The following is a 27,111-nucleotide window of genomic DNA, read 5'->3' as shown; positions in this document are numbered from 1 at the left end:
TGGGGAGGGGCACAGTAGAGAGGTGATATATATGAATTTAGCCTCATCTGTCTCTTCAAGAAATCAATAGATGATGTTTCCAACGAATACATAAAAAAATAGTGGATAAACATATTCTTTAGAGGTAAATATCAGAAGAAATAACTAAGGAAGTTAAAAATGGCTTCCTCCAGAGAGTGAGACTGGGTTGAGGGATGGGACAAGGGATTGTTGCTTGTCATCATCAAACCTTCAGACTGTTTGATTTTTTTTTTAAAGATCTTATTTATTTATTTGAGAGAGAGAGAATGAGAGCATGAGAGAGAAGAGGGTCCGAGGGAGAAGCAGACTCCCTGCTGAGCAGGGAGTCCGATGTGAGACTCGATCCTAGGACTCCAGGATCATGACCTGAGCCGAAGGCAGTCGCTTAACCAACTGAGCCACCCAGGCGCCCCAGACTGTTTGATTTTTAAAAAATATTGCATATACTCTGATGAAAATTTGGACCATCTTTATTTAGCAAGTTAATAAGCTACTTAGCACAGTGAAATAATGCAGAGGTGATCTTCAAGCCTTAAGCTTATGACTGTTTCCATAAGAATGTGATTGGTGTATTTCTCATCTTTACATAAGAAACATTAATAAAAACCTATCAGAGACTAAACTGAGCATCATCTTTTTCAAGGTTTTACTGAGATTAATACTTTAATCATCCACAGCCCCGGCTCTTTCCTAGTATGTTTTGGCACAAGATGACTGTAAATATGAGGAACCAACACTGCCCTCATTAGGGATTGGCTCATCTGTCTGTTTGACAAGGACCCCATGTCTTTGCATGTGTGTTTCTGACTCTCTTGTTTCTCTTTCTCTTTCCCTCTGCCTCTGTCAATGCTGTTTGTCCTTCTCTGTCTCTCTCTCACACACACACACTATACTGCATCTTAGCTTCTCTCTGCATAGCTGCTCCACTCCCTCTTACTATCAGATGACTTATTCTTCCCTTTTATTTTGTATATATTTTCTCAAGGTTTCTGCTTCCTCAATCACTTCAGGCTCCCTGTGAACCCAGCAGTGGTTGGATTGCTCCTCTCATCCTCTCCCCACCCCTGCCCTGGCCCTGGAGAGAGAGGGAGAGCAAGGGGAGGAGCAGAGAGAGAAAGAGAGAGAAAATCTGAAGCAGGCTCCACACCAAGCACAGAGCCCAATGCGGGGCTTGATCCCACAACCCTGGGATCATGACTTGAGCTGAAATCAAGAGTTGGACGCCTAACCGACTGAGCCACCCAGGCACCCCTCTCCTCTCACCCATATAAAAATTCTTACACCTGAGAAAGAGAATCTGGTTAACTTCATTCATTTTTTCCATCACAGATCTCTAGCATTTGACTAGCTGTGACTAGGAAGATGGGGTTTCCCAGTAAAGAACTTGGCTGCTTTGGGCCACTCCGTTGGCAGGGATTGTGGGTGGTGCAGTGGGCATGAAAAACATGATGATCGGCATTTTTACAGCTCGCAGTCATTACATATTGACCAAGGATCTCTAGCTCATGCCCACATTTTCTTTTTGACAATTGAGTATCCAAAATTTCTGAGGCCTCATGGACTTTTCCAAACTAGGCATAGAAATGTGTATAAGAAACAAACTCTATTTAAAATCTGGATCAGTGTTTCTGTCAGTGTGGAGATTGCATATAAATTATTGAATTAAAAAAAGAACAGGGCTCATTGCTTTGGAAAATATTGGTGCCATCAGTCAGGGCATCCTGCTGACACGTGCCCTCTTTGCCTTCTCATTCATCATAAGAGCAGAAGAAATTTGCTTTCTGATCAACATGACATAAATATTCATATGGGTGACCATTTTGTTTGTTTTTTTTTTTAAATTGCTGAAGCTTATTGCAGCTGGTAAATGCTGCAAATGAGCCAAGAGGGGCATTATAATAAGTACAGAATAAAGTGAGAAAGTTCCAAGTGCACAAGGAGAATATGTATCAGAAATCTTGGTGACACCTAAGTTTCATGGGTCTTCGGGTCCTAGAAAATATGTGTTGTTTGGTCAAAGTCACAGGGGGCTCTTCTTTCCAGAAAAAGCATCAAAATATCTGAGAGAAGAAGGGACACAAAAGAACAAAGGAAAGCAGAAATCCCCAAGAACAAAGAGTAGAGGTCATTAACATCTTATAGACACTAGAAATTGTGGATTGCTATATTGGTTGGGCAGCCTGAAGCAAGAACTGTATCAGGGATTGGATTGCCCTTCCATCTAGACTAACTTAACAATCATTCATCTGCAGAGCTCCTATCACACAGGAAGGAGTGATAGGAGGAAAGCCTTTCCTCACCACCCTATATCCAAACTGGATGAGGATTCTTGGATTCTTGCTCTCATAGCTTACATTATTTTCCTCTGTAAAATTACTACAGTTTGTGATTCCTTGTGATTATTTGATTTCTGTCTGTGTTTCCCACTAGTTAAACTCCCTGAGGGCAGAACCCACATCTACTTTGTTAATGGTGTGCAGTGACTGGCACATAGTAGACGGTCGATATATATTTTTGTTTAAATGAGCGAATGGGGATTAGAAGCAATGGTGAGGATGGTGGCTAAAACATTTAGCAGAAAGAGCAATGGATTGGTCCTTGTTGCAGCTGCTTGCAGCATTGGATGTAGAATTCAGAAAATTGAGCTGTAGATCCCCTGACTGTGGAAAATAATAGAGGCAGACATAAAACACTGTTATCTAATTCTGAGGCACGTGAACTTCAACATCACTGTACCTTAAGAGAATTACTTTGCTGTGCTGTAAGCGTCACCCGGCATGGTTCAGTAGTCTAAGGGGCATCTGCTCTGCATAGTCCAAGGCCAGCTAAGGCATTATTAGCAGCACTGTGCAATAATTTGAGGCCAAAAAGTATATTGTGCAGCATTGGATGTATACATATAAAAAAAATTGAAGATTCCTACATTTGTCAGCTGTTTAACACATCTACATACCTAGATTTACTTGTTTACCAAGCATCCTATATAGCTGAGGCTTTACTATCTGTGGTTTTTATTTGCTTTTTATATCACTCTCCGTGTGTAAAACATGTTTCTCTCACAAGATTGTTGCTGGAAGCCATGGACTATCTCATATTATGTTGGTATCCTCTTAGAGTGTTTTCTATAAATGTTGTTTCTTGACTAACATTACTTATAATGATACAGTAATGCCAGTTTTTTTTTTCTTTTTCATTTCAGCATGTCTTCAAATTAGAACAGGAAGAATATATGAAGGAACAAATTCCATGGACACTCATAGATTTTTATGATAATCAGCCTTGCATTAATCTTATAGAATCTAAACTGGGCATTCTAGATTTGCTGGATGAGGAATGCAAGGTAAATATGATTTTCTGACGTACCTAGTCTATCAAGAGATATGTCAAGGTCAGAGGTCAGTGGGTTTAAGCAGAGATTCATTAGTATACCATGAGGTGTCACGGTGGCCACGAGTGAGAGATCACCATACTTGCATTCTGAAAGGTCACTAGACCCAAAGGGTTCTAAATATAGTCGAAACTTGGAGAATTTTGGGGCACCTGGGTGGCTCAGTTGGTTGAGTGGCTGACTCTTGATTTCAACTCAGGTCATGATCTTGGGGCCCTGGGATTGAACCCCACGTCAGGCTCCGTGCTCAGCAGGGAGTCTGCTTGAGGATTCTCTCCCTCTCCCTCCGTCCCTCCCCTACCACTTGCACTCTCTCTCTCTCTCAAATAAATAAATCTTTTTTAAAAATCTAAAAAAAAAAGAAACTTGGAGAATTTCCTTTCTCTTTTCAGTCGCTTCTCAGTTATGTGAAAAATTGACATTAGACACAACTGCTTACCAATGTTTTTTTTTTTTTAAAGATTTTATTTATTTATTTGAGAGAGAGAGAATGAGAGATAGAGAGCATGAGAAGGAAGAGGGTCAGAGGGAGAAGCAGACTCCCTGCTGAGCACGGAGCCCGATGTGGGACTCGATCCCGGGACTCCAGGATCATGACCTGAGCCGAAGGCAGTCGCTTAACCAGCTGAGCCACCCAGGCACCCAACTGCTTACCAATGTTAGCCACCTTTGTTATATTTGGTACTTTTTTGTTCAGTGTTATGACATATTTAAAGAAATGCAAGAAATTGTACAAAAGATATTTTAAATAATAGTCCTAAATATCCATGATTTTAAAATTGACTGCTTGTTCTTTATCACTGATATATATGGTAGAAAGGGAGTGTTAGCTTTAATATTTGAAGACCCACACGTTGGGAAAATAATGGATCTCCAGCTTTACTGCTAACTGAGTGATCTTAGACAAATAACCTATCCTTTCTCTTAACTCCTCTTTAGTTTATATGTCATAAATTATACCATAGATTGATCTCCTAAGCATCCAGATTTCCTACAACAATAAGAATGAGTATAATGCTCAGTTTCACTTGAAATTAAATAAAATGCATATCAAACCAAAAATGGGATACTGGTTTTTACTTATCAGACAGGCAAGTTTTTTTTTCTTTTAAGATTTTATTATTTTTTTTGAGAGAGAGAATGCATGTGAGCTGGGGCAGGGGCAGAGGGAGAGGGATAGAGAGAATCTCAAGCCGACTCCGCGCTGAGCAGGGAGCCCAACACGGGGCTGGAGCCCAACATGGGGCTCGATCCCAGGACCCTGGGATCATGACCTGAGCTGAAATCAAGGGTCGGACGTTTAACCAACTGAGCCACCCAGGCGCCCCAGATAGGTGAGTTTAAATTTGATAATACCATTCATTTATGGTAGGATGTGAGTGAATACAGCATATTTTTGAGGAAATTTGACAATATTCATCAAAATTATAAGCACATGTACCTTTGGACCCAACAGTGGAACTGCTGGAGTTCACCCTATGAATATACTTGCAAAAGTATCCAAGATATATATGTAAAAGAAGTAATTGTGGCCATTTTTACAATAACAAAAATGAGTAAGAACCTAGTGGCCATAAATATAATTATATTTATTTTAAATATATTTTCTTCATTTTAAACCTTTCTGAATTATGAAAATATTTCACTGTGTGCATATATTACCTTTATTTAACAAATTTAAGAAAATACCTGATATGGAGCACCTGGCAGGCTTAGTCGCTAGAGCATGCGACTCTTCATCTTAGGGGGTCATGAGTTCAAGCCCCACATTGGGCATATAGCTTACCTAAAAACACACACACACACACACACACACACATAAAATCATGATAGTTCATCTTTTATTTGTGAAGTTGTTTTAAAAGCAGGTAGAATATTTGATGATTCCTGGTATAGACAGATTGAGTTGCCCAAAGATTGGGCTGAGTCATCCATAAGAAGGTCACAGTCATTGCTTTTCATTAGTAATTAGGTTTTGGCATCTAACAGAGTGATGTGGGAGGAATGAGCTCCTAATTGCATATAAAAGTTGTTAGAAAAACCAAAAAATGGTCTTTTGGTTGATGCCTCAGAAGAGCCTTATAACAATTTTCACCTTATTTTGTTGTTGTTGTTGTTGTTTCTTTTCTCCCTTGAATATAGATGCCTAAGGGCACAGATGACACTTGGGCCCAAAAATTGTACAACACACATTTGAACAAATGTGCACTCTTTGAAAAGCCCCGTCTATCAAACAAAGCTTTCATCATCCAACATTTTGCTGACAAAGTAAGGAATGTTTATTATCTTTTTTCTTTTTGAATATTTAAGTTCAAAGAGGAAAAAATTGATAGTCAAGAGATATCATTTTTATCTTTGCTGAAACTTGCATTCTTTAGTGTCTTAGAGGAAAAGTATTTTTCAGTGTTGCTTTGTTGGTTTTCTCTTCCTTTAACCTAAATGGAATTATATTATGAAATAAATATGAGCCTGCAATCCTCTATAATTCTGAAATCCAAGAAACTCAAAACTAAAAAGTCTTCATAATTCATTTTATGTCTAGACCTGATCTCTGACTTGAACTAATATGAGGTTCTGTATCGTCTTTATCTCACTTAGGCTGGATATTTGCATACTTCAGTGTAGAAATGTTAATGTGTTTGATTACAGTTGATGCATCAGATTGCTGAAAACCTTGGAGGGGTCAGCATAGAGACTGATTGAGTCAGCGTGGGAGAAGACAGTCAACTTCTTAGGAGTCTGCTTACCTATGACTTGGGGGGATCTTTTAGACCATCACTAGTTAGCCCTACCACTGTTCCCTAGGAAAAGCAGTATTTGAGGAGTCTTACTCTAGAGTTAACATACTTCTTCCCAAGAATGGTACTGGTTTCTTAGAATAAAACTCATAACCAATTTGCTGAGAACCAGTCATATAGCCTGAACCTAATATATTTTTGTTGTTAATGATTATAATATTTGTTCAAAAGTCTGTTAGTTAAGAAGATTTTTGCATGTGTTTTCAGGTGGAATACCAGTGTGAAGGTTTTTTGGAAAAGAATAAAGACACTGTTTTTGAAGAACAAATCAAAGTTCTGAAATCCAGCAAGGTAACAATGTAGGCTTTCTGTAATCAGGATATATTCATTAAAGTGTTAATTACTTATGCATTAGTTTTTTTGTTTTTTTTAAGCATTAGTTTTTTAACAATAATGATTTTTCTAACAAAATCAGATTTACTATTAGTTTTTAATTTATCAAATACATAACTGTGTGTTAGGTATTGTTTTAAATACAAATGTTAACTCATGTAATTTTTATAATGAGGTGATATAATCATTACTCCCATTTTACAGATGAGGGAACTGAAGCACAGAGATTTCATAGCTAATAAGTTTTCAAGCCAAATTAAAACACAAGCTGTCTGGCTCAGAGTCTGCTCTTAACCACTATGCAATGTTGTCTTTCAGTTTTATGTGAAATTGTTGTCTCCACAGTGGTTCTAGACTCTCTTGTGCCTTTGTGAGAGACTATGAGAGAAAACAGGTTTTTTGCTGCATTATTTATGTATGTATGTATGTATGTATTTTTAAAGAATTATTTATTTATTTTAGAGAGAAACAGAGAGAGCACTAGCGGGGTTGGGGGGCAGAGGGAGAGGGAGACAAACAGACTCCCCAATGAGTGGGGCACATGACTTGGGGCTCGATCCCAGGACCCTGAGATCATGACCTGAGCTGAAATCAAGAATCAGATGCTCAACCAACTGAGCCACCAAGGCGCCCCACTGTATCATTTTAAACGGATGCACTGGAAACATGGCCTTATGCACTCAAATTAATTGAAACTAAACTTAGTTTAACAAAATGAATATTCAGATATTCATTAAAAATCTATAATTACTCATGTGAATCTAGACTACTGACCAGCACTTTTGTTTTCCTAGTTTATTCTGAGATAGTCTTTTTAAGTTCTGTGGGAATATTCTATAAACATTTTTAAATTTAAATTCAATTAATTAACATATAATGTGTTATCGGTTTCAGAGGTACAGGCCTGTGATTCATCAGTCTTATGTAATACCCAGTGCTCGTCACATCACATGCCCTCCTTAATTTCCCCCATCCCTCCACCTCCCTCCCCTCCAGCAAACCTCAGTTTGTTTCCTATGGTTAAGAGCATCTTATGGTTTGTCTCCCTCTCTGGTTTCATCTTGTTTTATTTTTTCCTCTCTTCCCCTATGGTCCTCTGTTTTGTTTCTTAAATTCCACGTATCAGTGAGATCATATGATAATTGTCTTTCTCTGATTGACTTATTTCACTTAGCATAATACCCTCTAGTTCCCTCCATGCCGTTGCAAATGGCATTATTTCATTTTTTTTTTTGATGTCTGAGTAATATTCCACATCCTCACCAACATCTGTCACTTCCTGTCTTGTTAATTTTAGCCATTTTGACTGGTGTGAGGTGGTATCGCATTATGGTTTTGATTTGTATTTCCCTGATGCCGAGTGATATTGAGCATTTTTTCATGTGTCTGTTGGCCAAGACTAAGTTCCAGTTTTAACCCTCAGAAAAATAATGACTGAGTTCTGTAAGTGTCTGTCAGTTTTTTACTTACACTCATAAGCACTGGGCATTAATGCTTTATAGCTTATAGGACTGATGTATAGGAGAAAATTCTCTCCTAGTGCCAATCCCGGAGTACTATTCAGTTAGATTATAAATTATTTCTATTTATGAATAGTGATGAAAACCATAAAATTCTAGTGTCACTACTCTGCCTAGGTAATTTAGCTTAAATGGAACATTCACAGGTTCTTATTCCCCAGGTACCGGTAATCAGTCGTGTCTTTCTTCTGACTAACTTTCTTATTGGCTAGTGGATCCTTAATTATCACAAGGTAGCTATGGGTTCTGAGGAATCATTTGGAGTAATTGCAGTCTGTAGCATTGTTGCAGCTGGAGCTGGGGGATGGTGCATGATACACATAGCTTGGGTTTTCAAATCAAGTCTATTAGAGACTCTTATTTTTCCCCTTTGCAACACAGCTTTAACATTGTAATACAAGATAGTGGTGCAACATGTTTTCCTCTTTATAGCCAACCAAGCTGGAATATATTATTTTTTCTATAAAAGGGATACATTCATTTGTGTAGCAAGCAACCATTATTGGTATGTTTTGTATAACAATTTATTTTATACATCATGAGTTATTTCCTAAATTACCCTTATGATTAAATACACATTAAGAGCAAATGAAATTCTCTGATTTTGTTTTTTAATGGAAGCACTGTTCTAAGAAAATTATTTCTTCTGAAGATACTCTGAAATTATTAGACAAATAATAGGTAGTTGTAATTTAATTTGAAGGATTTACTTAATGCGGAATGTGTCACTGTTGAAAAGATATATACGTATGTCAAGATGTTCCTGTAGGTTAGTTTGAAGTCTCTTTCGTTCCATAAAATTTCTCCCTTCCATACTGACTAATACCATCTATCCACTTGTTAAATGCCAGATCTTTTAATAATCTTTCATAGTGCTAATCTGATACAACACAAAATGGATTGCAGGAATTATGCAATCAAGTTATCAATCCCTTAACAAATATAAAAGGATACAGGACAAGAGCAGGGTTTTTAATTTTTTTCCTTATAAATCTGTGTTATTTTCCAAAAATTATTAATTTATGATTATTTTTTAATCTTATTGGAGAATTAGTTTGTGACACCCTTCTTGCTGAGATTTTCAGTGGATTTTGTTTAGCTGGTGCTCACCATTTGAGTTAGTAGGTAGACAAATGAAGCATGATGATAAAATATTTTGTGGAACTGAAGTAATAAGATAGGACTTTCCGTTAGTGTTTTGCTTATAAAATAATTATAGTTCAAGACCAGTAATATGTTGATAGTGGCCATTTTCTGTAGATTAGGATTTCAAGTGTTAGGGGAGTAGTTTTGATTTTGTTTCCCACAAAGAAGGCGATATAATCACTGCATTTTTTCCTCCTATATTTTTGTAGCATTGGTGTCACCTTCCTCTCATGTCTTTGTTTCCTAACACAGATATTGATTATTTCTCGAATGAGACTTTGGAAAGGGTTACTGAAGGAAGGGAAGCCCTGTGGATTCCAAGTCTTCTGTGAAGGTTTACACTTGAGTTTATTTAGAGTGTAATTATCTTTTATTGTTTCTGACTCAGTTTAAGATGCTACCAGAATTATTTCAAGATGATGAGAAGGCCATCAGTCCAACATCAGCCACCTCGTCAGGGCGAATGCCCCTCACTCGTATTCCTGCAAAGCCCACCAAAGGCAGACCAGGCCAGGCGGCCAAAGAGCACAAGAAAACAGTAGGGCACCAGGTGAGTTCTGGGGAGCTGCCACTGCAGGGCTCCTTCCCCTCAAGCTCAGTTGAAGCCTCAGGTCTTCCTCTGTCAGTCCCCCAGGTGGGGTCCTCAGGTGGGGAAAGGCTAGAGCTCTTACTATGAGAACACGTAACACCATCCCCTCCTGCTCTCTCCACCCAGCTTTAGACCCATGACTCTGCTTAAGCCTGTCCCAAAATAATCTTCTCTAGGTCTTGTTTTTTATAGTGCATATCCTCCCTCGCAGACCACTGCTGCCTTTGGTTTGTCCTCTGGCCATTTCCTCTCTGTATTTGTACAGAGCACCAGCTCCCTCAGTGCAGGAGCAGAGCACTCTCTTTTCTTCAATGTCCTCGGCTCTGTGGGGCGTGGGAAATACTACACACATGCACAGTTCCTGACCAAGGCTGGGGGCTCTGGACAGGAGGCGAGTCAGTTTGCTTTCCCGTGTGTGGGACCGTGTGCCCAGGTGAAATAGGAAGCAGGGCCCAACACAGGTTTGGAGCCTCCAGGCTTGACCTCATGTCGCTGTTGGTAGCCCCAAGGTGGCTGTTTTCTCCCACCCTCCTGCTCATTCCTTGCGCTCTTGGAAGTCACCTGCTACTTTTTCAGTCTCTTGTGGCAGAATTCCCAGTGTACATGATAAATGGACTTAATATTCTTCAAGTAAGATTATATTTTTAGTCAAAATTCTGAGTTCACAACAGAAAGCTACAGGAGCCTATGTTAAAGGAGGGGGTGAACTCTGATGTAAGTGATGGACTTTGGGTGGCTGTGATTTGTCAGAGCATGTTCATCAGTCTTAACAAGTGTACTGCACTGTTGGGGGTACTGATAATTGGGGAGCTGGTGCTTGCGATGGGGCAGGGGGTGTATGGAAAATCCTTCTTCAATTAATTTTGCTGTGAACCTAAAACAGCTCTAAGAAAATAAGTCTGTAGAAAAGAGTGGCAAGGAAAAGTGGTGGGAGGAGAACAAATGTATATTTAGTAGAATAAGCATATAAACGGCAGAGTTTAAGCAAATTTTAACCTAAAGCCCTATATGCTTATTTAGTAGCAGCCCCCTTCTGAGGCTGGGTCAAGTTCACAGGAGGCAGAATCATCTCCAAATCTCCATTAGTGTCATTGGAAAAATTTTTAAATTGTTTTTACAACATCGATTTTGATAAAACTTGATGGCCCTTTCTCTTCTGTTTTTCATGCAGTTCCGAAACTCCCTTCACCTGCTTATGGAGACCCTCAATGCCACTACCCCTCACTATGTGCGCTGCATTAAACCGAATGACTTCAAGTTCCCATTCACGTAAGTATTTCTCAACTACTGAATTAAGAAGCATCCGAGTCTCATAAGGATTCCCATACTAACAGAAGGAAAAAAAATATTCGGGTACATCTTCATGTCTTGTAGAGGGAAATCACTAGTTAATAGATTTTTTTTTTAAAGTTTTCATTTCCTTTGGAGAATGTGATAATAAATTCGTAGCTGGCCTTTTGAAGATTTTAAAAGTTGAGGTCAACCAGGCATTTCTAGTTCTTTTTTTTTTTTAAAGAGTCTATTTTTTTGACAGAGAGAGACACAGCAAGAGAAGGAACACAAGCAGGGGGAGTGGGAGAGGGAGAAGCAGGCTTCCCATGGAGCAGGGAGCCCAATGCGGGACTCGATCCCAGGACTCTGGGATCATGACCTGAGCCGAAGGCAGACGCTTAATGACTGAGCCACCCAGGCGCCCAGCATTTCTAGTTCTACTTTCTGTTTTGAATTTACTTTAATTCAAGATCCTTCTGGGCTTTTGTTAATTTGGGCATTAGTTAAAACCAGAGCCCGGTGGAATAAGGCTGCTTTGGCAAAGGTTCACAGTTCTCTCTGCTACTTTCCAGCTGTTGAAATCATCAGAGCCTGTCTACTATTACCAAATGTCTTGCCCTACATCAAATACAATGTATGAGGGGGAAATTTTTCTTTTTTTCCTCAAAATGGCAGTTTTTCGCTAATTTTAAAAGTAATGCACATGCATTGTAAAAACAGGTTTTAAAAAATATAAAATAGCATAAAAAATTGAAAAACATTCATTATACACTAAGGGATAACTGGTATTAACTCACATACATCCTTCTTGACCAACCAATATCCCTTTCTTCTCTGCTGTGGTGTGTGTGTGTGTGTGTGCGAGCGAGAGAGACACTAATAAAAGGGGCTTGTGCTATAATTGTGGTTTTGTATCTGCTTTTAACTTAATAAATTGTGGATGCTTTACATATTAGTAAATAAAAATCCACATCATCATTTTAATGACTACATAGTATCTCATCATATAGATATGTCATCATTTATTTAAATTATTCCCTAAATGATGACCGTTCCAACTATGCTATGATAAATACATTTTGCCAAACATTCTTGTATATTTGCCTGAGTATCTTCTTAGGATAATATATTTCTAGAAGGGGAATTTGTGGGTCAGATTAGGCACACTTACCAAAGGTTGTAAGTCCCACTCTCACTGCATAGGGTACGAGTGCTCATTTTCCTACCCCTTGCCAATGCTGCCCTCTGAGGTTCTGCCTTAGATGCAGGGCAGTTCTGAAAGACTTATATCCTCCTGATTGCCGAGAAGCGCTTTCCGGAGGCAATGGGAGGCAGAAAAAGCTGCCACAGCCTGGGCCACTCTCCTGGACAACCTTAGGGGCCGTTACCTTCCATCAGCCAACTCCATCTCCCACAGCCGACAGAACACTCGAGAAGACCACATATAGTACAAGCCTCAGATAAAGTGCTGAGGGCTTAGCTGGGAGAGTACAAAGAGTGACCATCCAGCAAGGGGCAGGCCTTGCTACTTCCTCTCTTAGTGTCGGTGTAATGTTAAGATGTCATTTGTCTAGAGTAAAATAAAGTATATAAGATATAGTACAACATAAAAATAATTGATATCGGTGTGGACACTGTAAGTCCTTTGTATGTACACACAAAGTTGAATAGAACTTTTAGAACACCAATATTTAAAAAAATAATAACTGGATGGGGCATATTTAATTTGTGCTTAGAGAAATCTCCAGAGTTGGCCATTCTTTATTCTACGGAAGCTATATATGGCGAGCTAAAGAACTAAGAGAACAGCTCATCAGACCAAGCCATTTAATGAGTATGGGCAAAGTACTGAGGAGTGTTAGATTTCTTTAAATATGCCCAGTGGTATTTGTTACAGGTTTGTGGTGTGAAGTACAGATAATGTTTATGGCTCTGCTCTTTATTTTTACTGCTAATTGTCTCCTCCCCACTGTCACACACAGTTCTCCATTGTGATCCCCACTCCAACTTTTGAATGTTTTCTTTTCTAATTTTTCCATCTGGCTCCTTACAAAAGAGTTTGATCTCTGGACTGGGGAGAGTAATTTGTGGCTGTTGCCAAGCTTCTTTGTGTATCACTGCCGTTCACATAGGTTTGACGAGAAGAGGGCAGTGCAGCAGCTGAGAGCATGTGGTGTCCTGGAAACCATCCGCATCAGTGCAGCGGGCTTCCCCTCACGGTGAGCGTGGCAGGGTTCCTATGGAAGGGATCCTCTGGGAGAGATTCTTACCTCTTCCAATAAGCTGATGTGAGTTTTTTTATAAATATAGGTGGACTTACCAAGAATTTTTCAGCCGCTACCGTGTCCTAATGAAGCAAAAGGATGTGCTGAGTGACAGAAAGCAAACGTGCAAGAATGTGTTAGAGAAACTGATACTGGTAAGAAGGATTTTCATTTAACTTTATCTGAACAGATAGTGGCCAAAGGCCTTGTGATTGTAGCATTTCAAAGCAAGCCCTGGAGAATCCAAATACCACTAATCTAGATTATTTGGGGTTGGGAGGGTGGGGGGGCACAGTGTCTTAGAGGTCAAGGCTCCCTGTGCTTAGGATGCTAGACCTAGTGAAGGGATGGTCTACTGTCAGGGAACAGGATGGTGAGGTCTGGAGAGGTCTGGACCCAGACTTGAGACACACTCCTTTTAGAGATTGATCATTATCGATAAAAGTTCATCTCATGCTTATTTATGGAAGATATCAGGCCATATACTGTGTGATTAAGAAAAAACAAGTCTTGTCCTAAGGTAACATAGTCTCTCTTGGAAATGCATGCATTTTAGAGATAAGTATAATATGCCTTAGTGTCTATCAAATACTAAAGAAATCAGAGGAAGACAAAGCCGCATGTGCTATGGGAAGGAGGAACAATTCCATGGAAGAGGTATGTTTGGAGTTAGGCCCTGAAGAATTGGTAAGATTGTATGAAAGTAAGACATCCTAATAGGGAGCAAGGTGTGAAGAAGTAGGAAAGCATAGAATTTGCTCAGAAAACAGTAAAGTGTTTTTTTTTCTTTTGTTGTTTTTTTTTTCCAGTATAAGACTGATGTATGGGACGGTAGGGATTTGGTTAAGAAACATAGGTTGGTGTTTGAAAAGTCTTGTATGCCAAACTAGGGAGTTCTTAAACTTCAGAATGCATCAGAGTCATCTGGACAGCTTGTTAAAATACAGATTGCTGGGCCCCAGCCACAGAATTTTTGATTCAGTAGGTCTGGGATGGGCCCAATAACATGCATTTCTAATGAGTTCCCAAGTGATTGTGATGCTGGTCTGAGGACTCCATTTTGAGAACAGGTAATCTAGTTCATGAAGAATTTAAGATTCATGAAAGGTTTTTTTAAAAAATATTTTCACTTGTTTTATACTGGTTTGAATGGATTACCTTACTTTGAGGTAATTAGTCCTAATTACTAAATATTAAGTAAATGTGATCTCTCTTCTTTGGTAATAATAGCTTGTTTTTGTTTTGGGTTTTTTTGGAAGAACTAAGGCCACTTTCTTAGTAATGTGTAAAAAGAATCATGCTTTTGGGTTTGGACCAACACCTTTCTAACCTAGGTTCAGATGGGAATGGAGAGCAGAAAGTAAGGACAGTCCTTCACCCAGACCGTGTTGTCACCTGGACCACGCCAGGCCGGGCTCAGGGCTGTGCAGGGTGTGGGTGTGATAGAGGAGGCTAATGGTAGAGGAGAGCAGGGGTGGGGTGGGGAAGCTGAGATGGGACAGGGAGAGGGACGGAGGAACCACCTTCTTGCTCTGCTTGTGTCTCCAGCTAAGCTGACTATGTAAACTCTATGGATTTAAATTAAAATAGTTTTAGATGTTTTAGGTATATATGGAGATTTCTGATTTTTCTGGGTTCACATACAAGATAGGAGATACCTGTTTACCCTGAAAAGTGATTTTCTTTGTTTTCCCTTAGAATTTCAGATCATGGTAGTGATTATTATAAATAAATTCTTCTCTTCTTTTGACATGAGCATGATTAATAACCTGCATCCTTCTAGATAAGGTGGATAAGACTGTGGTAGACCAAAAATAGCATGCATGCCTGTATTTACTGCTCCACTCTGCTTGTAATACAAAGTGAGCAATACAAGTGATTATGTTCTTATAAAAGGAGTTTTGAAATTCATAGAAGGATTTTAGATACATTTATAGTGTTGTGTTTGTTTATTTTCAGATACTGTTGATTAAAGGCAACAGACAACTGTTGCAAATTTAACTCTTGATCAGAATACGCCAAGTTGTTTGTTGTTTAATTCTTACTTTGTGTGCGTGGCTTCCTGCCTTATTCTTCATGCTGGTGTTTTTGTCCCTTCAGCTTTTTCACGGAACATACAGCCCGATGTAATGCTTACAGCCTGAGTCAGTCAGAGAGAGTGTCATCATCTCCATTTCCTTGAGATATTTAAAATCCAAACACGCAAATAATAACTGCATGTAACCCACAACCAAATTTTTGGCCTCAGATAATAATTTCCAGGTAGAATGATTCTGGAAAATAACTCTTAAACTGCAGTTTTCCTTAAAAATCCCTTCTATTTGCTCAACTTGCCTAGGATAAGAAATCTGGCTCCATTAGTTAATTGTGATGTAGCCCAAGTTTTAGCTAATAGATTGATCCCTTTACTGATTCTGATTTTAGACTTATTTTTTTCTCTTTTGGAGAAAAGATTGACCATTTATATGGTCATCATTTCTTCTTCTGAGTGTACAATTTCTTCCAAAAAATAGGACAAGGACAAATACCAGTTTGGTAAGACAAAGATCTTTTTCCGTGCTGGTCAAGTGGCCTATCTAGAGAAACTGAGGGCAGACAAGCTGAGGGCTGCCTGCATCCGGATCCAGAAGACCATCCGAGGGTGGCTGCTGCGAAAGAAGTACCTGCGCATGCGGAAGGCGGCCATCACCGTGCAGAGATACGTGCGAGGCTACCAGGCCCGATGGTAGGTCTCTTGGTGGCCTGTCCAGCCTGACTCACGGCCCCTGAGCTCAGACGGCTCACCTGGTTCCTTGTCCAACTGATGACAGTTTTCGGTGGTCTTAATATTTGAGAAGGCAACACCCCACCTCTTCTTAGTTTCAAAGAATAACAGATTTACTCCCAAGACAGTTAAATAGAATAAAATTTCACTCACCCTTATTATGAATCATTTGGATTCATCTTCAAAAAAATTACAAAACACTGCCTACTTGTGTCCTCCGTATTTTTTATTTTTTTGTACTTTTATGTGGTCTTGAAGAAATCATCTGTAAATTGAAAGTCATGAATATGTACTAATTAATAATGATTCCACCGAGGAGTTTTCAGGAGCAATTAACTGAGAAGATCTAGAGGAGAATGAGACTTCATTGTGATTTACATGTGAGGATAATTTTAATTTAGAACTCTCAGTAGAGATGAATTGACGGTGAAGAACTTATGCCCAAACAGATAGATTAGGGAGAAACATCACATGTTAGCAATGGCCAGATGTAAGAAAGCTGGTGGTAAGTAAGTATGGGATTACTGTGGACAGCCCATCAGCTGTATAAAGGGGACATAGCTTGGGGTAATGAGCACCATCCTAGAAAGAGAGAAACTTTTTGAGCTTCACTTTCTTTATTGTCCCATATCAGGGAATATGGGACATCCTACTTTTCAGGGTTAGGGAAGACTCAAATCAGATAATGAATGCAAAAATGTTTAGGGGAACTATAAATTGCCATACAAATATAAGTGATTTAACATGTACAATATTAGAATAATAGCAATGGAGGTACTACTTATTATGCTAACAATAACAACATATATTGGTGCTTCAAGTCTCTACAGGATGTGGTCCTGGGTTTGTCTGATTACTGACTGTGCACCCCTCTTCTCTTTGGCCAGCTATACTAAGTTCCTGCGCAGAACCAAGGCAGCAACCATTATTCAGAAGTACTGGCGCATGTATATAGTCCGCAGGAGATACAAGATAAGACGATCGGCCACTATTGTTCTTCAGTCTTATTTGCGAGGTTATTTGGCCAGAAATAGATATCGCAAGGTGAGGCATTATTTCCAACTTTGTTTATTCATTCCATTGACATTAATCAAATTCCAGATTTGTACAGAATACCACAGGGCTTCCTGTGGACATAGGAACTGAATGGAGACAACCAACAACTGAAATATATTTTTAAATATTAAATAAGTACATTTACTTATAAATTTTTTAAATTAACATATAATGTATTATTTGTTTCAGGGGTACGGGTCTGTGATTCATCAGTCTTACACAATTCACAGCGCTCACCATAGCACATACCCTCCCCAGTGTCCATCACCCAGCCACCCCATCCTTCCCACCGCCCACCACTCCAGCAACCCTCAGTTTGTCTCCTGAGATTAAGAGTCTCTTATGTTTTGTCTCCCTCTCTGATTTCATCCTGTTTCAAAGTACATATATATATTAATAGGATAGTGGAAAAATACCTTCCTTTTTCCCCTTTATGTAATTTGAAAAAATGTGACTATGGGGCGCCTGGGTGGCTCAGTTGTTAAGCGTCTGCCTTTGGCTCAGGTCATGATCCCAGTGTCCTGGGATCGAGCCCCGCATCGGGCTCCCTGCTCAGCGGGAAGCCTGCTTCTCCCTCTCCCACTCCTCCTGTTTGTGTTCCCTCTCTCACTGTCTCTCTCTCTCAAATAAATAAAGTCTTAAAATTTTTTTAAAAAGTGACTATATTAGTTTCCTGTGGCTGCTGTGATAAATTACCAACAACTTGGCTTAAAACAACAGTAATTTATACTCTCAGAGTTCTGAGACCAGAAGTCTAAAATCAGTATCACTGGACCAAAATCAAGGTGTCAGCCGGCCTGTACTCTCTCCAGAAGCTCTAGGAGAGAATCTGTCTCTCGCCTCTTCCGGTTTCTGCTGGGTAGCTGTTGCTGTCCCTTGTGTTTGTGGCCGCATCACTCCAACCTCTGCCTCCATCCTCACATCATCTTCTCTGTGTGTCTAACTTTGCTTCTCTTGTCTGTCTCCTCCGAGAATGCTGGTGATGGATTTGAGGCCCACCTGGATAATCCACGATAATCCCCTTATCTCAAGACCCTTAATTTTTTAAGAAAGATTTTATTTATTTGAGAGAGACAGAGCATGAGAGAGAGCACAGAAGCAGGGGGAGGGCGAGGGATAAGCAGACTCTGTGCTCAGCATGGAGCCCCAAAGCAGGGCTTGATCCCACAACCCTGAGATCACGACCTGAGCTGAAATCAAGAGTTGGAAACCCAACCAACTGAGCCCCCCAGGCACCCCAAGACCCTTAATTTAATCACATCTGCAAAGACCCTTTTCCCAAATAAGGTAATCTTCACAGGTTCCAGGGATGAGGACCTGATGTCCTTGGGAGCCTTTATTCAGCCGACTGTGATGAGCTTTGAATGGGTAGAATATATGACAGATGGGTAGAAGATCATACCAAGAATGAAACAATCTTAGAAGACTTTAACATGGTGAAAAGGAACTAAATTACATTAATGTGGTTAAAAGTTGTATTGACTAGCATATGATGCTCCAGAAATTTTTGACAAATCATCTTTATATCTAGCAATTATCAACATGACTAACGGATCACCAGATAAATCTTAATCCTTACCTCTGACAGTATGTGATCTAATTGATGGAAGATTTTTCTCTCTCTTGTTTTGGCAAGGTTTCGAGTTTGTCTTTAAGGTATATTCTCAATAAGCCAGAAATACAGTCTGGATCTTAGAGCTCAGTGCGCATCTCCATTAGAAGGAGCATCAGTAGAGTGATTTGAGGGACATGTCTCTGGTCACAAGTAGTGCATAAGTGTGACCAGGTCCTATTTATGTGTTCATCTTACTTTCTTATTTTGAAATAATTTTATTTATTTTTTTAAGATTTATTTATTTATTTATTCATAAGAGACAGAGAGAGAGGCAGAGGGAGAAGCAGGCCCCCTGCTGAGCAGGGAGCCTGATGCGGAACTCGATCCCAGGACTCTGGGATCATGACCTGGGCCGAAGGCAGGAGCTTAACCGACTGAACCACCCAGGCGCCCTTGAAATAATTTTAGACAACAAAGAAAAATGGAAAGTTAATGAGGCTTGAATGAGTAAAACACATATAGCTGTGTTTTGAAGAAAATTTATGAAGACAGCTTCTCCAGGTCTTTCTCTCTGCCCATGCCTTCTGGTGCTCTTTCTCTACAGGCATGAGCTTTCAGGGAGGGGAAAAGCCTTATTAAATTTGACCTCTTAGATACAACAAACTGGTTACCCTCCCGTTTTCCTCAGGAATATCTGAACTGGGTTGTGAGGCCATCGGTTTAGCAGAGGCTCTGGCCAGCTCAGCTCCCACAGTGACTAGACACAGTGGGTGCAGCAGGTTAGAGGCTAGCTCACATACAGGCCAGTAGCACCCCATCAGTGCTCCTAGCTATGTCCAGTCCAAGCTTTCCCTTCGTGGGAATTGGGCATCTTAAAGGGAGAGCAGGTGTCATTTAATTTCTCTGACTCATTGATGGACATGAGATTGAGGGTGGAAGCTCTAATTATATACTGTTTCCATTTGACTGAAATTTCAGAAATGGACCAGTGTCCGAAGTAACGTGGAGAGAAGGAAATGGCATAGGAAAATTGGCATTAATAGCTTTGCCACTGTGTCCTGAGTTTTAAAGTCTGAAAGCCTTCAGTTTCCATCACTGAGTCTTATCCATTTCATCACTAGTCATCCAGACAAGGGGCTCCCTCAGGATTGTGATGCTCAGTGAGACCTCGGTCTGCTCGCCTCACTGCAGCATGATACACGCTGACTGGCTGACTGAGCGGAGACTGAAGGTTGCCTTAGCATTAGGAGAACAGCTGGAAAGGGCAGCCTTCAATTGCCAAAGAGACTGTTAAGGTCGCCTAAACACCTATGATTTTTTTTGTATTGAGAACTTAGCCACTTATTAAATGTATTCTCTAGAACGTTACATTTTTTCTTTGTTAAATAATCTAAAATCAGGAGCTATTCTTCTACTGATTTTATCAAACTACTGTCTATTTGAATAGTTTTAGAGATTTTTACATATAAAAAGTTCCATAAGAGGTACATTATATCCATTTGTAGTAATTGTTAATACTTAATCAAGTACATACATTTAAATATCAGTTATATCACATGGTAGTTATTCCATAAAATCATAGACTTAGAAGGACCTCAAAGTTTTGCTAGTTTAACCTTTCATAAATTTCAAGAATTTTTTTTTAATTCAAGAACTTTTTCTTTATCATTTCTGGAAATTGTTTATAATAATCCCTACTTGATGGTCATTACTGACAAATTCATCTCATAAGGCAATCTTGTTATAAGTTGTTTGTAAGTTTGGGGGAATATCTTTTCTTTTTTTTCTTTTCTTTTTTTTAGAAAATACAATATAAAATCAAAATTAAGATTAGTTCATTTCATCTTTTATTTTTCTTTTAAAGCTCCATCCCTACCATCTTTGAATTTCATACGTGGATTCCTGCTACATTTGAAATGACAATGGGAAATCCTCACTAAAATGGTATTCCTCAAATGTGGCAAACAAGAGTGTCATTTTTTTTGTTTCTGGGGGGGAAAAGTCAATAAATCAGTAATAAACTTTGTAGTACCTCTAGCATTGGCTTCTACAGTCAGCTTACTGGTCATACCTCATGTCTTCAAGCATAGGTTTGTGATATGTAAAATCCATCTAGTACATTGTTGGTTCAATTTTTTGTATCCTTCCCTTTAGGCAGCATATGGATTCTCAGCCTGACATACCTGGGTTGATAATGTGGAACCTCGAGTCTGGTCTAGGGTCTGACATTACCTGTACTTACTTACCTTTCTCTGCAGATGCTCCGTGAGCACAAAGCAGTTATCATTCAGAAGTGGGTCCGGGGCTGGCTGGCTCGCACCCACTACAAGAAGAGCATGCATGCCATCATCTACCTTCAGTGTTGCTTCCGGCGGATGATGGCCAAGCGCGAGCTGAAGAAGCTCAAGATCGAGGCCCGTTCCGTGGAGCGCTACAAGAAGCTCCACATTGGCATGGAGAACAAGATCATGCAGCTGCAGCGCAAAGTGGATGAGCAGGTATGTTTTACTCAGAAGCCCCAGGAGTGGGACCTGCTAAGGAACTCCACTGGATTATTTTCAGCAGTGTCTCCCCTTGACTTTACTTTTCAATCATAGCAAAAACAAGTAAAATAATAATGACATTAATGTCATTATGGAAATAGTGACAAGCTCATAGGTAAGTTTATACTTGCAAGGATGAAGGGAGGAAATTATTCTGAGAACATAGCCAGACTTACTAGCACTCCAATCCTTTATGACCAAGAGTCATATTGTACTTTATACTGTATAAATCTCTTTCATCATTATCATTCATTTGCATAAAGTATAAGGTTCCTTTTACAGATGAGTTGTTTAGCATTGAGATATGGTAAAAGAGGCAGGAAGATGTCCATGCTTCTGAGGAATGTACAGTCTATTTGCAGGGATAAAATTTGATTTCCTAGAGATAGTTACTAAGTAATATTTTAGCACATGCAAACAATATCATAATAATTAGTAATACATAAATACTGAGGAGGGCAAAAAGACAAAACAAAACAAAACAAAAAAACCCCTAGAAAATAGAATAAAGGGGATTCATCAGGAAGAGGGAGGAATTCATCTGAGTGGGAAGAGTTTTGAGGTAATAAAGAGATTTGTAAGTAACTTGTGATTTTGAGGCCATCTTATCATTTTTCTGAATCACCTGGCTAGCATATGGCTTTCAGTAGAACACTGATTTATTTTCAAAAGCAAGTATAGATTTTTCTATTTCTGGTTTAAGAATCAGGAAATTAAGAATTTACTGTAGTAACTTACCTTGTGACCATGAGAAAATCACATCTGTGTTGCTCATGATGTAAAACAGAATTAATTCTGCCTGTTCTCTTCTCTCATTATGTCACTTCAAGAGGGTATTGATTGTAAAGGTTGTGGTTAGTATTTTGGTTAGATACGGCATCAATGCTATGATGATATAGCATGAATACGATGAATAAATACGGTTTTCTCAAAATACACTTGATATATATATATATATATATATATATATATATGTTTACTTACTGTTACTTGTATGTGTGTTTAAAAGAACAAAGACTACAAATGCCTCATGGAGAAACTGACCAATCTGGAAGGAATATATAACTCTGAGACTGAGAAACTACGAAGTGACTTAGAGCGTCTCCAGCTAAGTGAGGAGGAAGCTAAGATTGCTACTGGACGGGTCCTCAGTCTGCAGGAAGAAATTGCCAAGCTCCGGAAAGACCTGGAACAAACTCAGTCAGAGAAAAAATCCATTGAGGAGCGTGCAGATAGATACAAACAGGAAACCGAGCAGGTAGGAACTAGTTTTCATATCCCCATCTACTCCTTTCACAGAGGAAATGTGCTGTTGTCATGACCTGGCCCATGTGGCTCAAGGTTGGTTTCAGTCGAAGGTGAAATACAATGTTTGTTTATTGTTCATTATTAGTGTTTTCCAAGCATGTCTCCCACAGGATGGATGAGTAGTTGTAGGTCTTTTAGTAGAACCTTTGGACTCTAGTAAGAACAGAGGCAAAGTAGTATTGTAAGAAGAGAATTAATGGCTAAGTACGTACTCTACATTCTTTTTCTTTAAATACATAGGTCTGGATGAAGTGTAGACTCCTTTTTCTTCAAAAGGGTTAACATGATTAAGAAGCCAATCAAGCAGTGAAATGTCATTAGCTGATAATAGAGATCTTTATGGAAACCTGCATTAAGGCTGTGTGAGAAGTCCAAAGTGGGAAAAATCCAAATGTCTGCACACTGATTATAGCCAAGGGCTGCTATGCAGATAGAAAAACAACAACAGTGCGTATAGATTGGTGCTTTTACATTACAAATTTATATCAAAGTTTTTATCAAAACTTCATTAAATACAAAAAACATTAAGGTTCTCAAGCAGCAATGCAATGTATTGTTTAAAATAAAAGCACCTCAACATAAAGCTTATTTGAAAACCGTGATAGATTTTCATAAATTCCACTAGTATTACCATCTTTAAATGAAAACAAAGTTGATTGTTGTCTGTAACTATTGGCAACACTCTCAATTTCCTGTGCTTTTTCTCTACTAACTTCTGAATATATTTTTTTAAGGTTTTATTTATTTGAGAGAATGCATGCATGGGGTAAGCGGCAGAGGGAGGGAGAGAGAGAGAGAGAAACAGACTCCCCACTGAGCATGGAGCCTGACAAGGGGCTCAGTCTCACAACCCTGAGATCATGACCTGAGCCCAAACTGAGAGTCAGACTCTTTCTTAACCTATGTGCACCACCCAACTGAATATTAACACAGCCCTCTTTCTCTGTTTCTGAACTCCTGATAACTTTCTCTTTATTATTAAAGCTATTGCTTTAACATGTGACTCTTGATCTTGGGGTCATAGTTGGAGCCCCACATTAGACATAGAGCTTACTTTAAAAAGAGAGGAAGGAGGGAGGGAGAGAGGGAGGAAGGAAGGAAGAAAGGAAGAAAGGAAAAAAAGTAAGCTGTCAGGGGAGACGAACCATGAGAGACGATGGACTCTGAAAAACAAACTGAGGGTTCTAGAGGGGAGGGGGTGGGGGGATGGGTTAGCCTGGTGATGGGTATTAAAGAGGGCACGTTCTGCGTGGAGCACTGGGTGTTATGCACAAACAATGAATCATGGAACACTACATCCAAAACTAATGATGTAATGTCTGGTGATTAACATAACAATAAAATAAAATTTAAAAAGAGTTCCTTGAATTTATGCTTAGAGACAGGAATTCAAATTTTACTCATCACAAGCACATATTTATGTCAAAAATGAACTAAGTAAACTATAAACTTTGCAAAATTTACCTTTGGTTTTGATTTTTGCTTCCTGGGAATCCTCATCCAACTGGGAACTAGAAAGTGAAAGGTCAATGTGTTTTGTTTGCGCGCGCGTGTGTGTATGTGTATGGGGGGGCAAAATATACATATACATAACATAAAATTTACCACTTTGACCATTTTTAAGTGTACAGTTTTGTGACATTCAGTACTTTCACAATGTTGTCAGGCCAGTGCTTACACATGGAATGAAAGGACTAGTTTTGCAGCTAGTTTGCAAAAAGGGAAATTCTTTTTCTCGAGACAGACAGCAGGGAGCTTCAGAAGGAATCCAGTGAAGTCCAGAACCAAAATGCCCTTCATATCTTTCTTAACCTCCTTCATCTCTCTTAATACCTGAATCATGAGTACACATAAGCTTTGTGTTAGGTTGTTGAGGTGAGAAGGCATTTTCATTCTTTCAAGAGCAAATGCTTATTAGGTGCCAGGCAGTTGCTAAATGCTCAAGGTACAAAGTAAAACAACAGCAATTATGTCCGTTGTCCAGGAATTGCTAGTCTATTTAGGGAAGTAAAAGTAAATCATTTATAAGGGCTATAACGAGGTACATACAGGGTCCTGTAGGAGAGACACCTAATCGGGGCGGGTTTCCAGGAAGGCTCTCTGGAGGGGCTAATGCTTGAGCCAAGTTCAAAAAAATGACTACATGACCTACGCAAAGAAATGAGGTGCAGAGACGTGGAGGTAGGAGGGCCTGTGGTGTGGTCTTTATATTCAGTACTGGGCGTCCTCTGCCTACTGCAGCCATCTGAGTTGACTGTTTTATTTTATAGCTGGTATCAAATCTGAAGGAAGAAAATACTTTGCTGAAGCAGGAAAAAGAGGCCCTCAATCATCTCATCGTGGAGCAGGCTAAGGAGATGACAGGTAAGGCTCATGTGGGTATAACCTACCGTACTCCAGCCAGCCTTAGATCAAAGTTTTATATGTTACAACTTTGCTTAAAACGGAAATGTTTTAAACAGTTGAGATTGTCATCAGTAAATTTATGAAGTTCCAAGAGGCAAGCACCGTAAATATTTTGGTTGATTTAGTTGGTGAACTTCTAAATCTGGTCTTTCTATGTACAAATGTGAATTCATGTATAGTCAATATCCTGTGTAATATTTTAAAAATTAATTTTGTTCTGCATGTATGATTTATTAGTTATGACTTATAGGATTCCATTGAATTAGGAAGAAATCATGAGCTAATATATATATATATATATATGTATCTACATGTATTTATTTATTTTTTGCTAAACCAATGGATATTATCCTCCCAAGATCAATTACTCTTTTCCACATAAAAAAAAGGCAACTCTAATTTTTTGAATAGAGAACTAAGTAGATGTGAACGTTTATTCTATTAGATATTTGTAAGATAGATAAGAATGATGATAATTTACAAGGAGTCTACATATATATAAATGTGGGCTAAGAAGATACAGATTAAAGCTATAGTAATTGGTGGTGGAGACAGAGAAAGAGATGGATTGGAGTGAGGATATAGTATATGAAAAGAACCACCAGAATGTTATCCTTTTTGATGTGGTATTTCAATATAAAGTTTTGAGATGAGGTACTACAACAATAATGGTGTATTATTACTGATGAGGAAATTGAGGGAGAAAAGTACCTATTTATGAGTAAAATTAATGAAATCAGTTGTTAGAGCATTAAATTTTAGATGTCAGCTAGGGCCTCCAAAAAGAGAGTCCTGAAAACAAATTGAGATTAAAGATTAGAGACAGGAAGAAATAGGCCTTAAGGTACCCACTAAAGCTTTGTTGAGATGATAAGAGAACCCTTTGTACTCCCCCCGCCCCCCACTACCTCCTTCCTCCCAACTGAAGGGCATAATGTAAAGGCAAGGGAAGAAATCTGGAATTAAGCCTTATAGGATGACCACAAGTAAAGGATAAGGTGAAGAAAAGAAACTAGAAAAAAAATTGTTAGAGGATAGTAAAAACAGTCACTGAAGACATGGAAAGAAGGCTGCTAGGATGCAGAATGTGATGGAAAGATCCAGAATGATGAGAATACTTGAAATTGGATGAGAAGAACAAAGAACTAACATTGGATTTGCCTAGGGAAAATTTCTTGGTAGCCTTATGCAGCTTCTGCAAATGGGTGAGAATCAAAGACAATTTACAGAATGTTATAGGGAGAAGAAATTCTTTCATTCATTCATTCACACATTGAAGCCCAACATGAGGGAAACACTGTGGTGGGCATCAGGGAAGCAGTTGTGACAACACACTTGCAGCCCTCGCCCTATGGAGCTGCCAGGGAAAGAAATGGTGAAGCAATCGAAGCAGGCAGCGCAGCCTAGGATTTAGCCACGAAACATGAGAATAAAATGGGCCATATAAATATCAGGAAGCTTAATATTGATAAATGTGACTGGTGGACTCATTTAGGTAAAATATACAGCTGAGATGTGAGACTGTTTACTTTGCTTTATCTGCAGTCTGGGGCTCATCTCCCATCTCCAGATGATGTCCCAGGCAAATGCAAGCCGCTGACAACAGAGACAGCAGAGTGGGGTGGGAAATGGAAAGGTCAGGGTACCCCCAGCAGCACACAAGAGAAGTAACAACACAGATGACCGGGCATCAGGGTCTTATCTGGTTAGAAATGGAGTAATAGGACCGTGGTGGTTCAGCATTGTTCAATAGTGTAAAATCCCAGCCTGGGGACTGAGGTGAGCGAAGAGTTTCACCTAGGATATAGGACAGCTGGGTTCATTGAGAAGTCACCACTCCCTCAGAGATTGGAGAAGTATCTAATTTATAGAAAAGAATTTTATGATAGTCTGAAACAAAATATTGGAATAGAAAATACTTTCCGTTATTAAACAATGACTAGTGGGAGTTTATCAAGGATGTGCTATAACCGGTGAATGGACTAGTGGCACTGTGTCCCTAGTACATGGGAGAACTCAGTAGATGATTGTTGTTGTTAACAAACTACTTTTTTTGTCATGATATTTGCTTTCCCTGAATTCACCAAGGTGCTCTTCATAGTTCATGGTGCTAAAAGTAAAACCCTTTGCAGAGAAGCTGGAAGTCAG

The 27,111-nt window shown here is 39.2% G+C and overlaps 1 protein-coding gene across 4 annotated transcripts in view; it reads left to right on the top strand.

Moving 5' to 3' along the window:
• Positions 1–27,111, top strand: part of MYO5A (myosin VA) — a 188,842-nt gene that overhangs the window by 106,053 nt on the left and 55,678 nt on the right. For all 4 annotated transcript variants that reach the window (XM_088024798.1, XM_088024797.1, XM_028099985.1 and 1 more), the window contains exons 12-23: positions 3,221–3,361; positions 5,552–5,677; positions 6,415–6,498; positions 9,595–9,756; positions 10,967–11,064; positions 13,200–13,286; positions 13,378–13,486; positions 15,845–16,056; positions 16,983–17,139; positions 20,965–21,204; positions 22,259–22,507; positions 24,828–24,921. In XM_088024798.1, the coding sequence (XP_087880924.1) occupies positions 3,221–3,361; positions 5,552–5,677; positions 6,415–6,498; positions 9,595–9,756; positions 10,967–11,064; positions 13,200–13,286; positions 13,378–13,486; positions 15,845–16,056; positions 16,983–17,139; positions 20,965–21,204; positions 22,259–22,507; positions 24,828–24,921 (1,759 nt within the window). The remainder of the gene's footprint in view (positions 1–3,220; positions 3,362–5,551; positions 5,678–6,414; positions 6,499–9,594; positions 9,757–10,966; positions 11,065–13,199; positions 13,287–13,377; positions 13,487–15,844; positions 16,057–16,982; positions 17,140–20,964; positions 21,205–22,258; positions 22,508–24,827; positions 24,922–27,111) is intronic.

This window comes from Eumetopias jubatus, unplaced genomic scaffold (assembly GCF_037043125.1).
Source record: "Eumetopias jubatus isolate StellerSeaLion01/CBP00866 unplaced genomic scaffold, mEumJub1_p1.0 scaffold_7, whole genome shotgun sequence".
Taxonomy (NCBI): domain Eukaryota; kingdom Metazoa; phylum Chordata; class Mammalia; order Carnivora; family Otariidae; genus Eumetopias; species Eumetopias jubatus.
This window is presented reverse-complemented; position numbering and strand designations above follow the sequence as displayed.